Consider the following 13,650-nt stretch of genomic DNA (forward strand, 5'->3'; position numbering starts at 1 on the left):
AAAATATGTATTACAAAAAATATTGGGTGTTGATATAAATACTTAAGTGTGGAAAAAATATGTGATTACGTAATCGAACAGGAATACTAATTAAGATGTAGAGACCGGTACATTTCCTTCCTGCACGACAGTCGACAGGCCGGGTACGGAACGCAAAAGAAAGTTTGCAAATGTTAAAAAGCCGGAATACCAATGGCGGTACTGCCGAAGTACATGTGGCGGAATGAGAATTTAAATTGTTGAGTACGATGACTTGTACAGGTCTGTTGCGTATTTTACAATATTTAACTGGTGTTTTTTAAAATATCTATTGGTTTAAAAATATATCAGTTGAATGAAGATAGTTTCCATGATATTTGTCCTAAAAATATGAAGGAATTGTCTACTTTGACTACGGCAAGATCAAATAAAATGTTGAACCAAAACCCAGAAGTGACAATCCGTAAAACAAGGACATAATTAAACCAAGCTCTAATATTTTAATAAAATTTGTTCTGTGTTCATCAAATCCATCGATGAATGGTCTATACGACCAAATGTTTACGCAAATGTTCGTGAGGAAATCGTTTGTCGGTGTTTTCACTTGCTTCATGTAACAACACAAGATACGTAAATAAATTGTTTCGTTCGAAATGCTCTACATGTCATGGCAATAAGACCTTTTACTGGAAATACTTAAACCTAATGTGAATTACTTATACGGCTTTATTACGCAACCTGGAATCTGAGACCTACTAAATGTCTCCTTTCTACTACAAGATGTAAGAAGAGGCTTCCAGAGGCTGTTGACTTACATTATTTTGTTTTCCAGTTACATGATGTCCATTGAACATTCAAGCTTAGTGTTTTAGACAGCACATAAATAAGAACTTCAATGGAAAATTTCGTTAAGATAGCTGTGCAGAGAGCGTGAAGCCGCACAAGTGCAGCTTGCACCAGCCGGTCATTTTCCAGTAAACATATAATTATAGTATACTTATTGACATGTAATCAACGCCTTCATTAAACTATTACTTTCTTCCAGACTGACGGTAAGATAAGCGACACGTCAGTTCTTCGCGGAGTCTGCTAGACTAAATACCTTTTACGTGAACTGCTATTTTTAAAGCAATATTATCGTGGTGCGTTCAAATCCGGTCACACCTTTTACCGCAACCCGATAACACAGTTCTCTTATCGGATTCCTATGCTCGGTTTGAAATTTACAGTAACGATGATAAAAATAACTGAAATGTGAATTTAATCAGACAAATCTTTGTATAGAACTAAATAAATGTGTGTACTAAATGTGATGTTGACATGGATGTTTCCAACAAGAGTTTTTAAGTAAACGTATAAGTGTATGTAAAATACAAGAACAGATTATGTAGAAAAGGAAAATTTAATAATCAGCAACATACTACAAGCAAAGAAGTGCAGCAACATATCTCATAAACCAGACTATAAATTAAATATAACAAATTAGGAGAAGCATGAAAAGTTTAAACTGTAGAGGGATACATTGAAGATCAAGGGCCTTATTACAAGTAGATCTATTAAATTATATGCACAAAGTTTAAAAAGAATAAGTCCACGATTTATTTATTAAGATAATTACAATGCCAACGACCATGAAAAGTGTTAACTGTAAATTGAGGATCAAGTATCAAGAAACTGTAGAAGCAATATTTCTGAAAGTATTATAGTATACAATGACATACAAACGTTAGTGTGTGGATAAAGTGAAAACTGAATGCACAGTGTATCTCAATGTTGACGTATGTGTCGGAGGTGGTGGTGGTACTCCGGAGTGACGTCATCGAAGCCGCGCGGCTGCTCGAGGCCTGGTGGAATGCGCTGGTCCTCCTCGCTCGATTCTTGCTTTGCCTGTGTCGATTGCTCAACGAAGCTGTTAATGGTGCGATTTTATTTAGTTTTCGCGAAACGTAATACCTTTCCAATTTTCAAACAGTCTCACAATAGTCTTAAGATTTTCAATCATTTGAACCTCTAATCATTTCAAACTGAACTTTATTAAGTGTATATAATAACTTCTTTAAAAGTTTCCGTACCTGTGTACTTAATAAAATATTTTTAAAGAGTTAAGGAAATTGATAATTGCTTCAGATTTAACAGAGTACTTTCCCCCTTTCTACTTTATGTAACTTAACTTTATATTATTTATCTGATATACTCGTACGTGCTAAATGTCCTTCATACAATTAAATACCTGTTGTTTACTACTACGTATTTGTTATACTGCTAATAAACTGTGTTAATTGTTTTTCCAACGTACGTATGCATCTTTCTTTAGCATTGCATAGCTTTGCATTCTTTCTTTCACCCCGCAGCCCAAACGGCTTGACGAATTTAGACAATGACGTGTCGTTAGATTCGTCTAAATTTTGGACATGAATAAGGGTATATTTTCAAGCAGCCGGGATTTTGTGGTTTGATATATCTTTATTCGCATTCAATTACATGAGATTTGTTTATTTTATATTTTTTTACTCTCGTTTTTTACATTACACGTCTGACATAAGTGCTAAATGTCCTTCATAAAATAAATACCTCCTGTTTACGCATTTGTTACACTGCTAATAAATTGAGTTTATACCCACGTTTTTGTTTCTCAAACACTTGTTTGAAACTTCTTCTGATAGATGTTTCTTATCTACAGCGAGTAATAGTAATCAGCGTTGGATTACAATGGCTATCTTATCGGACGTTACCTGTTATATTTATCTTGCGCAACGTGTACGAAAGATTCTGTACAAGAAAACACTAGTCTTTCACTCGCTCACTTTCCATACAGCACCGCACTGTTCCGGCTAGTTATGTAATGCTCGTATTATTTCCTTCCTTCGCGAACTATTCGTCAAGATTTACGTAAAACTGTCAAAAATGTTGTATTATATTTTACAGGGTCTTTTGTGGTATGGAGAATACTGATGTTCGAGTATGTTGCGTCACTTGTAGAGAGGTGTTTACATCTAGGTCAAACACCTATGTCTTTTCTTCAATCGTCGTATATAAACAAATGACTTCTATAGAGTAATTATTGTCATTTTGTTTATTAAATGCAATGCAATTGGCGTTTATTATTATACACCACAAACATCAAAATTAGTCATACTTTGCATAAAGACAGAGTAGTTTATATACTGAAAAATAACACAATAAATTAAACATTACGTGTAACGTGTTAATTACTTTTTAATCGAAGTGAAAATTCTTCATGCACGCCATTATAGGAAAAAAGATTGGTTTTACGATTTTTGTAACGGAAACGATTACGCTAAGGCGTTACGTTCTATTATTTACCTAATTATTATTTTAATTAATTGGTACAACGTTATTCATTCCAGGATTGAAGGTGCCTGTGGCGGTCATGATGGCGCCCAGTGTGTTCCAAAGGACCAAGTCGCCACGCTCATCCCCCGGAAACCTCCCTAGAAAATTACAGGTACTAATATTTTTTAATACAAATAAGTTTTTTCTTATTTCTTTGACAGCCATTATAAATAATTAATATTTAATATTCCTTGAAATATTTTATTTCGTTTTTCATTCCGAATTACCACTATTTTCTTTAAAGTTTTGAAAAAATATTTAATCTTATTAAAACATATAATTACAGTTATACAAATACAATTTTTAAACAAACAGTATTTATTTATGTAAAGAACAATTTTAGATAAAATTGTAACGAAATGTTTATAATTTTCAGAACGGTTCAGACTCAGCTGGCCAGTCGGACCCAGTGGACTCCAGCCCCGGCAACTCCATATCAGACGCTGAAAACTTCGAGTGCTACGGCGAAGGAGACGTAGATGCACCCGCTAACACGTAAGCAGTTTTAAAAATCTAGTAGTGACACCTCAATGGATTGTGCCTTTGCAAATATATTTCTTAATTTTTTTTCCAAATTTTACTTATTACTAGGCTAGGCTAGGCTACTCTATTTGTCCCTGTAATGTCGGGACCAAAATAGGGCTACGGTATCCCCTGCCTGTCGTAAGAGGCGACTAAAAGAGGGCTTCCGGGGTTGCGGGCGGCAAGAGTGGGAGCTCAAACCGCCCGGCCCCGGGAAGGACGGCTGTATGTGTGGTCGCATATCGTCGTACGCACCAGACGAGGTGGCGAACGCCAAGCTCACCTGGGCGGAGCCCGACGCGGCAACGCGCTCCGGATGCGTTCCTTTGGAGATCCCGGAGCCGAGCAGCGCCGAGGACGGCCACCGGGGGGGTTTTAGTGCGGTTAGAATCCCACATAACCCTGCGTCGCTCCCACGGCACCGGCTACCTTTGAAGGTTTCCCCCTCGTAAATAAAAAAAAAATAGGCAAGGCTACTAGTCAATAATGAACAAGTAGCTGGCCAATTAGCATTACACACTTTACAACCTTTATAGAGAGCACTCTCTATGTAGGTTTTCTAAGTAGGAATTACTTTACGTAGCTTTCTTAACGTTATTTTTATTGGCAAATAGAATCAAGTTGTAGTTTGACGGTTCTTAACTTGACCGTTTTGACCTTATCTACTGTACTATTCTGCTGAAAGGGCAAATAAACATAATTTGTTAGAGTTTACTCCTTTTTACCCATATTTGACCTTGATCTAACAATAGGCCTAACCAAAGAATGAAAACATATAACATGAAAGTTTTTCAAAGCCTTGGCTCCAGCTTGGCTACACTTGGAATTACTCCAATACAGTGACCTTTACAAAAACGACGCCGAACTGTCTGCGTTTATGAATGGAAATAATAGAATGTCTGTGATTCCGTTTGCAAATATCACGAAATTGGGTTTTTCTTGCACGCCAGACGACATTACTTGCAAAAGAGATCACGAAAAATATTTAAAAGAAGTGCAATCTCTAAGAATTTATTTCAATTCTTTGTCAAATATTTCAAGAGTACCTTTGGAATTAATTTGCATTATTGATAATAAGCCTATAGTAAGATAAAAAAAAAATGATTGTCTCTCGCACTTTTAAAATTTGTCGCAATGATATAATCTTTCTTCAATTGCTGTTTTTGATGCCTAAATTACTGCTTTTACATACGTCTAATTTTAGCATGGCAATGAGGCGTATAGTTTTTAATCAGAATAAGTGGAAATTCATACACATTCATTAGTATTCTTAGTTATAAACATAGATAAACAACGGAAGCAATGCTACACACGGGCGTAGACATTACTTTTATTAGCCATATAAAAGCGGCATAATAAAATAAGTAAAATAAGATTAAAGCGGTCAATGGTCCCATAAAAAATAGTATAGATAATTTAACTTTACATGCATCATGTGGACGATGTATGTGCAATGTTCGTGTACCATTATCTTAAATAACCTTTGAGAATTACGGGAACTCTACATATTTCCGGGGTAAAAATTATCCCATGTTATTTCTGAAAACGTCTATCTCAACACAAAAATGTTTAAAATTGCGTCGGCTGTTTTTCAGATTTTACAAAGAGTTGCTTTCTATTTGTTTACTATTACCATCTTCGATAAGCTCCATGTAGCCATTAAAGAAAAAGCATATATTCCTCTCTTTTTCGAAGTCGTTTAATGAGGAGTTTCAAGGGGGTTAAACATTCCCACGGTGCTAATGGGTCATTAAAAGCACTAGCGTAACTAAGAAGCTCTGATATCCATAAATTAATACGTGAACCGAAAACTGAATATTCCTTTTCATGGATATTGTCCGCACGAGTATTAGATTTCGCATAGTTAATGTAAAAGTTTGTGATTCACTTATAAAGCTTTGGAAAACAAACTGGATATAAATATATAACCGCTGTTCTGTAATGGACGTAGGGTTTTACACATCTAGGTGAAATTAGGTTAAAATTCAAATATAATTCCTATATTTTCATTAACAATTCTGCAATTACATGGGCAGGTAAGTGTTGTTAAGTAAATTAATACTGAATAAAAAGAGGATAGGTTAGGAAAAAAATGATATAATATAATAGTTATAATCTAATAAATATTTATAATCATTGATTTATCGATAGTTCATCAACTATATATGGCGCGTTTTCGACCGGAGGCACCGGTTGACCTGAAGTGATCGTGTGACCGCGCGCTCTCCGCCCCCTATCTCGAGAAAGGTTCACCGATAAAAAAAAATTGTAAAAATATTTGTAGAGAATTTTGTATTCTACAATATTGATAATAAATACAAATATCAAAAAACCCATGGGAAATGAGATATTTACAAAAAAAAAAGCGCAAAAGAACGATTTTTGTGACCTTTGACCTTGAAATTTAATAGTTGCGTACACCCTACCGTATTTAGGTTTTAACACAACTTTTAAGGTGTCAATCATCGATATAGATAGATAGACTATACAGACAGACTATACAGTATATCTATGGTCTATATACTAGATATATAGACCATAGATATACTACCATTAGTAGTATATCTATGGTGTCAATATACAAGTATTTACAGACTTACAGCTGGGTATCTCGACTTCCGAGGTATTCACCTCGGAATTCGAGATACCCATAGTAATAGTAATACCCATAGTAATAGTAATACCCATAGTAATAGTAATGCCCATAGTAATAGTAATACCCATAGTAATTCTACTATGATGGCTGGACTACAAGTGCTGTTGAGTTTGAACATAAACTAACAATAACTTATAACGGACTAAGATATACTTCTTATCAGTGTATTCCTAAGCAGGATCAAGTAGGCACTAAATGACTCAGACCGGCTGATCTTAAATAAAAAGTCAAGGTTCTATTATTATCGTCATACAAGCTTTATTTTGATCCAATCACACGATTGTGTCGTAGGTTTCTTTACGCCAGTTAATCCTCTGTAATCTATTTTCTTTGCTTAAGCTGAAATTAGTTCAGCAAAAATAATGCTTATTGCTAAAAGGTAATCATAATATCGTCACAACATATAATTTTATGGTTCTTATAACCTGCCTTCTGCCTTGTGAAGATCACAGCCTGTAAAAATAATAAAAGTATTTTTTTTCTGTTGCAACTACGCCTGTGGATATAGTTCTTAATTTTTCGCACGAATATAATTTTCTATCGTATAAAAATTGCGAAAATAATAAAATAGACGGTATTGTGTACAGGTATTCTACAAAACGAGTAGAGCTTAAAAACAGGAGTTATTCTAGAATCAGTACAGATTGTCCTGTCCTGTAAACATTGAATTTTTATGCAAAATATGGGTCTAAAGATTTTCTTCTTGAATGATTCTTGCACCACAATATAATGAAACTTTCTTTTGAAAAATATTTTTGTTCACAGATCAGAAAACGGCACAAGGAGTCCCGGAAACCCTTTAAATCGACATTCCTGGACACGTACCAGCCTAAGGCGGACCCCACCTAGGTAATAAGTTATGGGGCTTCATGCACAATGCACATAATAAATATATTTCATGCCTCCATAGCACCCGTAAGCGTTTAGGTATCTTTATATCTAATAGGTATCTTAAATTGCATAAAAATTCGAATTTAGAAAAAATTGGGTGGTATTGAGCATAGAACTCAAAACTCATAGAACTCAGCGTAATAGAACTCAACGTAATAGAACTCAAAGTATAGACACTCCTAAAACAAAAGCAAATGATGCGCTGTAAAATAGTCTAAACAAATATCTGTACATACAATGAAAATGAATCCTGATACATATTTACCTACGTAACTTTGTTATGTAGGAAGTTTATTGTTTAAAAAGTATAAAGTAATCTTCAGTGCGTCTTTCAAATGATATGAGAATAATTTACTGAATAAAACAGAATTACAACGATAATCATAGTCATAGGTATTGTTTTGTTTCAAGTTTTGTTTAATAATTAAGTGAACTTTAACAATATTCCTCATTTATATAATTGATTAGTTTCTTACTTGTGTTTATATATTTTTCACACATAATATTTTGGGAGGTCATTTTATACATACACCTTAGACTAAGATTATACCTCATTGAAACGAATTATAAAAAAATAATATATAGTATTTTGTTCCGAGAATTACCATTATTCAAATTACGGCCATATTTAAATTTACTACTCGATAAAAAAAAATTCTCAGAGGTGTGTGAAGTCTACCAATTCGCCCTTAGCCAACACAGTTGACTATGGCCTAAACCAATTTTACTCTTAGAGGAAACCCGTGAATGAGTATACGAACAAAATAATACAAATTACACAAACACCGTGCATTTAAGTCTTTGTTTGTAGTATTGTAAACAAAGGTTCTCACAGTTAAACCGGTCTTATACGAGATATAATATTATGGTCGTTATAATTTGTACTAACAAAGTAACAGAGCACAAAAGTTAACGTTATGTTAATTACTTTACTGTTAATCGCGCCAAAAATAAGGATTACATTTTTTGTCGGGGTCTTCGTCGCATTGAAATGAAGACACTCATTTTATGTATGTCATCCAAGTACAACTTAATATGTATAGGTACCTAACTGTTAAATCATCGTACATAGATTAGTAAAGATACTTCGCCGCCTTAAAATTGAATGAAGCCACAAACGGCTTATTAGTAAGTTCTTTTTTTGAATTCTTGACAAATAAAAACATTTTTAGAGAAAATTTACGAATAAATAAATAATACTGCGTAATTTACATAATAAATAAATAATTATTTCAAATATTTTAGGGACATTTTAGCACGGAGACGTGGCAAAACTTCTTTACGCAACTATTTCAATTCTCAAAACTGGGTACATTTTCTTGTTAGGAGTGAGTAAACTTTACTAATCTATGGCATCGTAGGTAACTTGTAACTGGTATGCATCGTACCTTCTGTAATTCTTAAAGATTTAATTTCGTTGAATAAAATAGTGACAATTAAATTATTTTTACTATTATTGCACTTAAAACTGTGTGCCTTAGTAAAGATCTAAGTTAGTATATAGTTCTTATGGAATAGGTAGATACAATACTTAAACGTGTTTTACATACAAACATACAATAGTTTACAGAAGTTGTCTCTAAGAAACGCCATATTTGCAAAGTTCATTACTTATGAATACTTTATATATTTATCAAATTACATAAAACCTCACCTACTGTTAAATGTAGGTATTTAATACGAGTAAATACATTATTTGCATTAATTTATTATCCTGTTTCTTACTTTTCTTGTTTGTGTTATGTATTCGTTTGTATTGTATTTATGTTATATTTCAGTTCTTTTTGTTTTGTTTTCGTTATCTTATGTGTGTGTTCTCTTTCGTAGCCACCAAGAGAATCTACCACACCGTCGATGGGGCTCCATGAGACAGTAAGCACTTTTATTTTCTTTTCTTTCTGTTATTTTCTAATATTTTGTTTTTAGTTTATTTTCTCCCATTTATAATTTTAAATTATGGAACCACCCTGTGTAGTAATATTTTGTTTTTAATTTATTTTCTCCCATTTATAATTTTAAATTATCGAACCACCCTGTGTAGTAATATTTTGTTTTTAGTTTATTTTCTCCCATTTATAATTTTATATAATCGAACCATCCTGTATACTAAACTCTATTATTTATTCCATATTCATCTATTAACTACAAAACATATTAAGGTATTGTATTGTTTTATAGTTACGAGTATAAACACCTTTATAAATAAATTAAAACAAGATGAAGTAAATATAAGTACAGTCAGCGTCAAATAGTAAGAGACACTCAGGATATACAAATAAATAGACGCAACCAAAAAGTCGATAATATCGGTACAAGCAAAGGTTCCTTATTGTTGACAACAATATAGTCGCTCAAAGGGCCGAGACGTTTAAAATGCCATATACATCGGTTCAGTGAAAACACCATAAACATAGTTACAGTCATCTCGCCAATGGTATCCAAGCATCCTAAGCGTTCAAATATATGGAACATTAGAAAAATAAACTACTTTACTTGTTATAGAAATAAACAGTTTCTCAAATATGAAAACCTCTTTAGGCAACCTAATGTTATTGGCATGTCGTTCTATTATTTATCATTGTATGTCAATATCTATAATTCAAATCAATGTCAAGTTTAATACTAAGGCAAGTTACAAATTATATCTATTGATGCAATATTAGTGCTTCGTGGCATAAATATGGCTACATATCGTATTAATGAAACCACAAAACATCGAATTATATATTTGAAGGAGGAAGGTGTTTCCTTGTAACAGATATATCAAATGAACTGGGAATATCCGTAAGTATCGCTTTAAATGAGCTACCTACCTATCGAATTATTCGCATCTATTCAAATATTTTTTCTTTCTTTTAGAGAAACACCGTATACCGTTGGTTAGAAAGATGGCAAAGTGATGGTGCAGTGCGTAACCATGTCTCGTTTGGTCGTCCACGTAAAACAAGTACAACTCAGGATAGAAATATAGTGCAGCGAGCTATAAGTAATCGATTTATAAACTCCAGGAATATATGTGTGGAATTTGGCATATCACAGAGCACAATAAGACGACGTCTACGAGAAAATGGGTTACGCCATCGTATTCCAGCTAAAAAGCCTATATTAACGCCGAGGCTTAAAGCGCAACGTTTACAATTCGCACGAAATTACTTAAATTACAATTTTGATAATGTGATATTTGTAGATGAAAAAGTTTTTTGTTCATCTGCCCAGGGACGGTTATCTCTATACCGAACATCGAACACAAGGTATGATGAAAGAAATGTTCTCCCTAACAATCGCAGTGGTCGCATCACCTTAGGATTTTGGGGATGGATGACCCAAAGCGGACCGGGAGAGCTAGTCGAGGTGGGAGGAAGAATGACTGGTCTCCGATATAAAGACATCCTAGAAAACGTTTTGCTTCCAACCGCCAGGATTTTTTTTCCACATGAAAGGATTAGATTTGTCCAAGATAACAGTTCCGTGCATAACTGCAGAATTGTTCAAAATTACTTGGAAGGTAACCGAGACCTGGAGTTAATTTCGATGCCACCTCATAGCCCCGACCTAAACCCGATAGAAAACTTATGGGGCAAAATGGTTCAAGTGTGGGACAGTACTCGAGCGCGAACCACCGCAAATTTAAGAACTCATGCTGAAGAAATTTGGGAGTCCATGAGAGGAGACAATTTTTGCTACAATGCGGTACAATCCATGCGAAGACGTCTTTCTGATGTAATTCTAGCAGACGGTGGCTACACACGATTCTAATTAGGAAATAAATATAATTAAACCTATAAAAATATATTTTTAACACCCGATGAGTTTTTTTTTTTTTTAGCGATAGGACCGCCCAATTTGTATAAACTGCGCCCTTATTGTCTAACTTAATAGCAATCGCAATGGAAATCGTTTGACATTAGTTCGGCTTTTGAATTAAATATATCAAAGCAAGCATTGAAGCACCACTTCATTTGACATATATGACTTGCACTTGACCAATGTCAATGATTAATCAATTTACTTATCGGAAAAAATGATGCACAATGAACTTTATTGCATGTCATATAAAGTCCATTTTTATTATGTGTTGCTATATTTTTAGCTACTTGGGTGCTACATATTTTTGAATACTTTGGTTGCTTCATAGTTTTGGACACTTTGGCTGTTAGGCAACCAGTGGCGTTGTGGTTGTCACGGTACTAATGCCGACTTGGATGTTATCAAGTATTTGGTGTTGTGCGTGCTCCGGTATATTTGTACACGGAGGATGGTCTGAACATTTTGATCGCTTTGGTTGAGCCATTCTTAATGGTCATATTGAATGTTTCCATGTATTTGGTAATCTTGACTGCTACGTACTATATGACGCTGACTGTACAATATTTTCGTCCAAAAAATTAAAAATAATATAGTGTTTTGGATGTTCAGTCAGCAGATTTCATAGGAAAACGTTCACGGTATTTTAAATGAGCTTTAATATTTTTTCTTGCGATTCAAGCTTTATTGCGCATAAAAATAAAGAGAAATGTTTTTTAATATATTATAATTTAAATCTAAACGCACGACAGTGTGTTTGGCAAATTTCAGCTATTCCAACCGGACGCATACTTATTTCCTGTACTTTTGAGAAACCTTTAAAAATATGCACTGCATTGCTATAATAATTATCTATGCCCAATATATTCTACAGCATCGTCAAATAATAACGTGAGTGTAGTTCTGAATGTACACATTACAGCTGTAGTGGGCTATTGTGAAGTGTGAACAATGTAGTGGCAACTATTTTCAGATAATCAATGACTCATCTCTGTGCATTTGATGCTCTCATGCACAGATATGACTGTGAAAACGTTCTGGTACATAACTTAAACATTACGTTACGTAGTCTATATTATATTAAATTGAAAAATATATCTATAGTAAATAGTCCAACTGTTATTTTCTAACTTCATGAAAAAAGTCTTTAAATATAGTCGATTTTATTTATTTTTAAGACCTGTAATGCCCCTAAAGCTGTATACACAATTCACTATTAAAATTTACAGAAAAATATATATCTAAACTTAACAAAACGAATAATATTTGTGTACATTTGTATCTTAATTATATACTAATTTATTTATTCAAACGCAAATCTTCTGTGATTATTGTCTGTATTATAATAATCCGTTAGCAGTATGTGCATCGCTGCCACATTCGTTTCTCATCAAGAAAGTGAACTGCTGTTCCACCTCGCTGGCCACTGCTTGCTCAACGCTAACGTACAATGTGTGTTACTGATGATATCCTACGTAACAACGGTTAATTTTGAATCGTTGAAAATACTAGGATACATATGTCTACATTGATTATTGGCAATAGCAAACATGTTGCAAGAGAGACACGTCACATATTACCTACGAGCTTTTGCCCGCGGCTTCGCTCGCGTTACGAAATATTAACTAAGAAGATACACACTTTCATCCCCTATTTTATCCCCTTGGGAGTAGAATTGATCAAAATCCTTTCTTAGCGGATGCCTACGTCATAACATCTACCTGCATGCCAAATTTCAGCCCGATCCGTCCAGTGGTTTGGGCTGTGCGTTGATAGATCACTATGGCAGAGTCAGTCACCTTTGAGTTATGTATATTTAGATTATTATTTTAATATTTTCAAGTTTTTTCAATTTATACGAGGGTCCTGGAAAAGTACCCACTTCACTTCTATAAGGTTTTCTTGATAAAAAGCGCTAATTTAAAATTATTTCATAACCTTTACAACTTTGAAATATTACTTAAAATGCCAATACATCGTAATATACTAGGTATAATACATTTGTCACACGAACAATTGCCACAATCTCATCATTCTATGTCAGTCTTATAATGATCTACTTCCCCGACACGTTGTATAACCAGCCATACTTTTGTTCCGATAAAATTGCGACCACAGCTGAAAAATGGCGGTTGAAAATTGTGCAATTAATAAATATGGAACGCACCGCATCGTCTAATTCGTTTCCGCGTGTCGTTAATGAGCGTCTCTTTTTCATCATACTTTCAATTCAGATTTAAACCCGCTTGAGTAACCGTCATTAGATGAAGTTTTATGGTGGAAAAGTAACTTTTTACGCAATAGCAAAGGCGCTTGCAACCCAATTCACCACTGCCATGCAATCCTGTTTTAAAAACCTATTAATTTAAATTTTTGCCTGATGATTATAAAAATCACATATAGTGTACCTCATGTTAAATGGACACTGCACGCCATAAACTCTA

The 13,650-nt window shown here is 34.0% G+C and overlaps 1 protein-coding gene across 6 annotated transcripts in view; it reads left to right on the plus strand.

Annotated features, from left to right (window-relative positions):
- The window catches only part of nuf (rab11 family-interacting protein nuf), a 103,675-nt gene that overhangs the window by 48,090 nt on the left and 41,935 nt on the right, over positions 1-13,650 (plus strand). For 3 of the 6 annotated variants that reach the window (XM_073091375.1, XM_073091374.1, XM_073091373.1), the window contains 4 exons: positions 3,348-3,445; positions 3,710-3,828; positions 7,277-7,360; positions 9,230-9,274. In XM_073091375.1, the coding sequence (XP_072947476.1) occupies positions 3,371-3,445; positions 3,710-3,828; positions 7,277-7,360; positions 9,230-9,274 (323 nt within the window). In that variant the 5' untranslated portion in view covers positions 3,348-3,370. Of the gene's footprint in view, positions 1-1,565; positions 1,898-3,347; positions 3,446-3,709; positions 3,829-7,276; positions 7,361-9,229; positions 9,275-13,650 lie in introns of those variants that run through there. The other 3 variants (XM_073091370.1, XM_073091372.1, XM_073091371.1) reach the window with 2 other exon arrangements.

The sequence above is a fragment of the Epargyreus clarus genome, unplaced genomic scaffold (genome assembly GCF_041222505.1).
Source record: "Epargyreus clarus isolate Ecla_fem2 unplaced genomic scaffold, WU_Ecla_fem_2.2 ptg000034l, whole genome shotgun sequence".
Taxonomy (NCBI): Eukaryota; Metazoa; Arthropoda; class Insecta; order Lepidoptera; family Hesperiidae; genus Epargyreus; species Epargyreus clarus.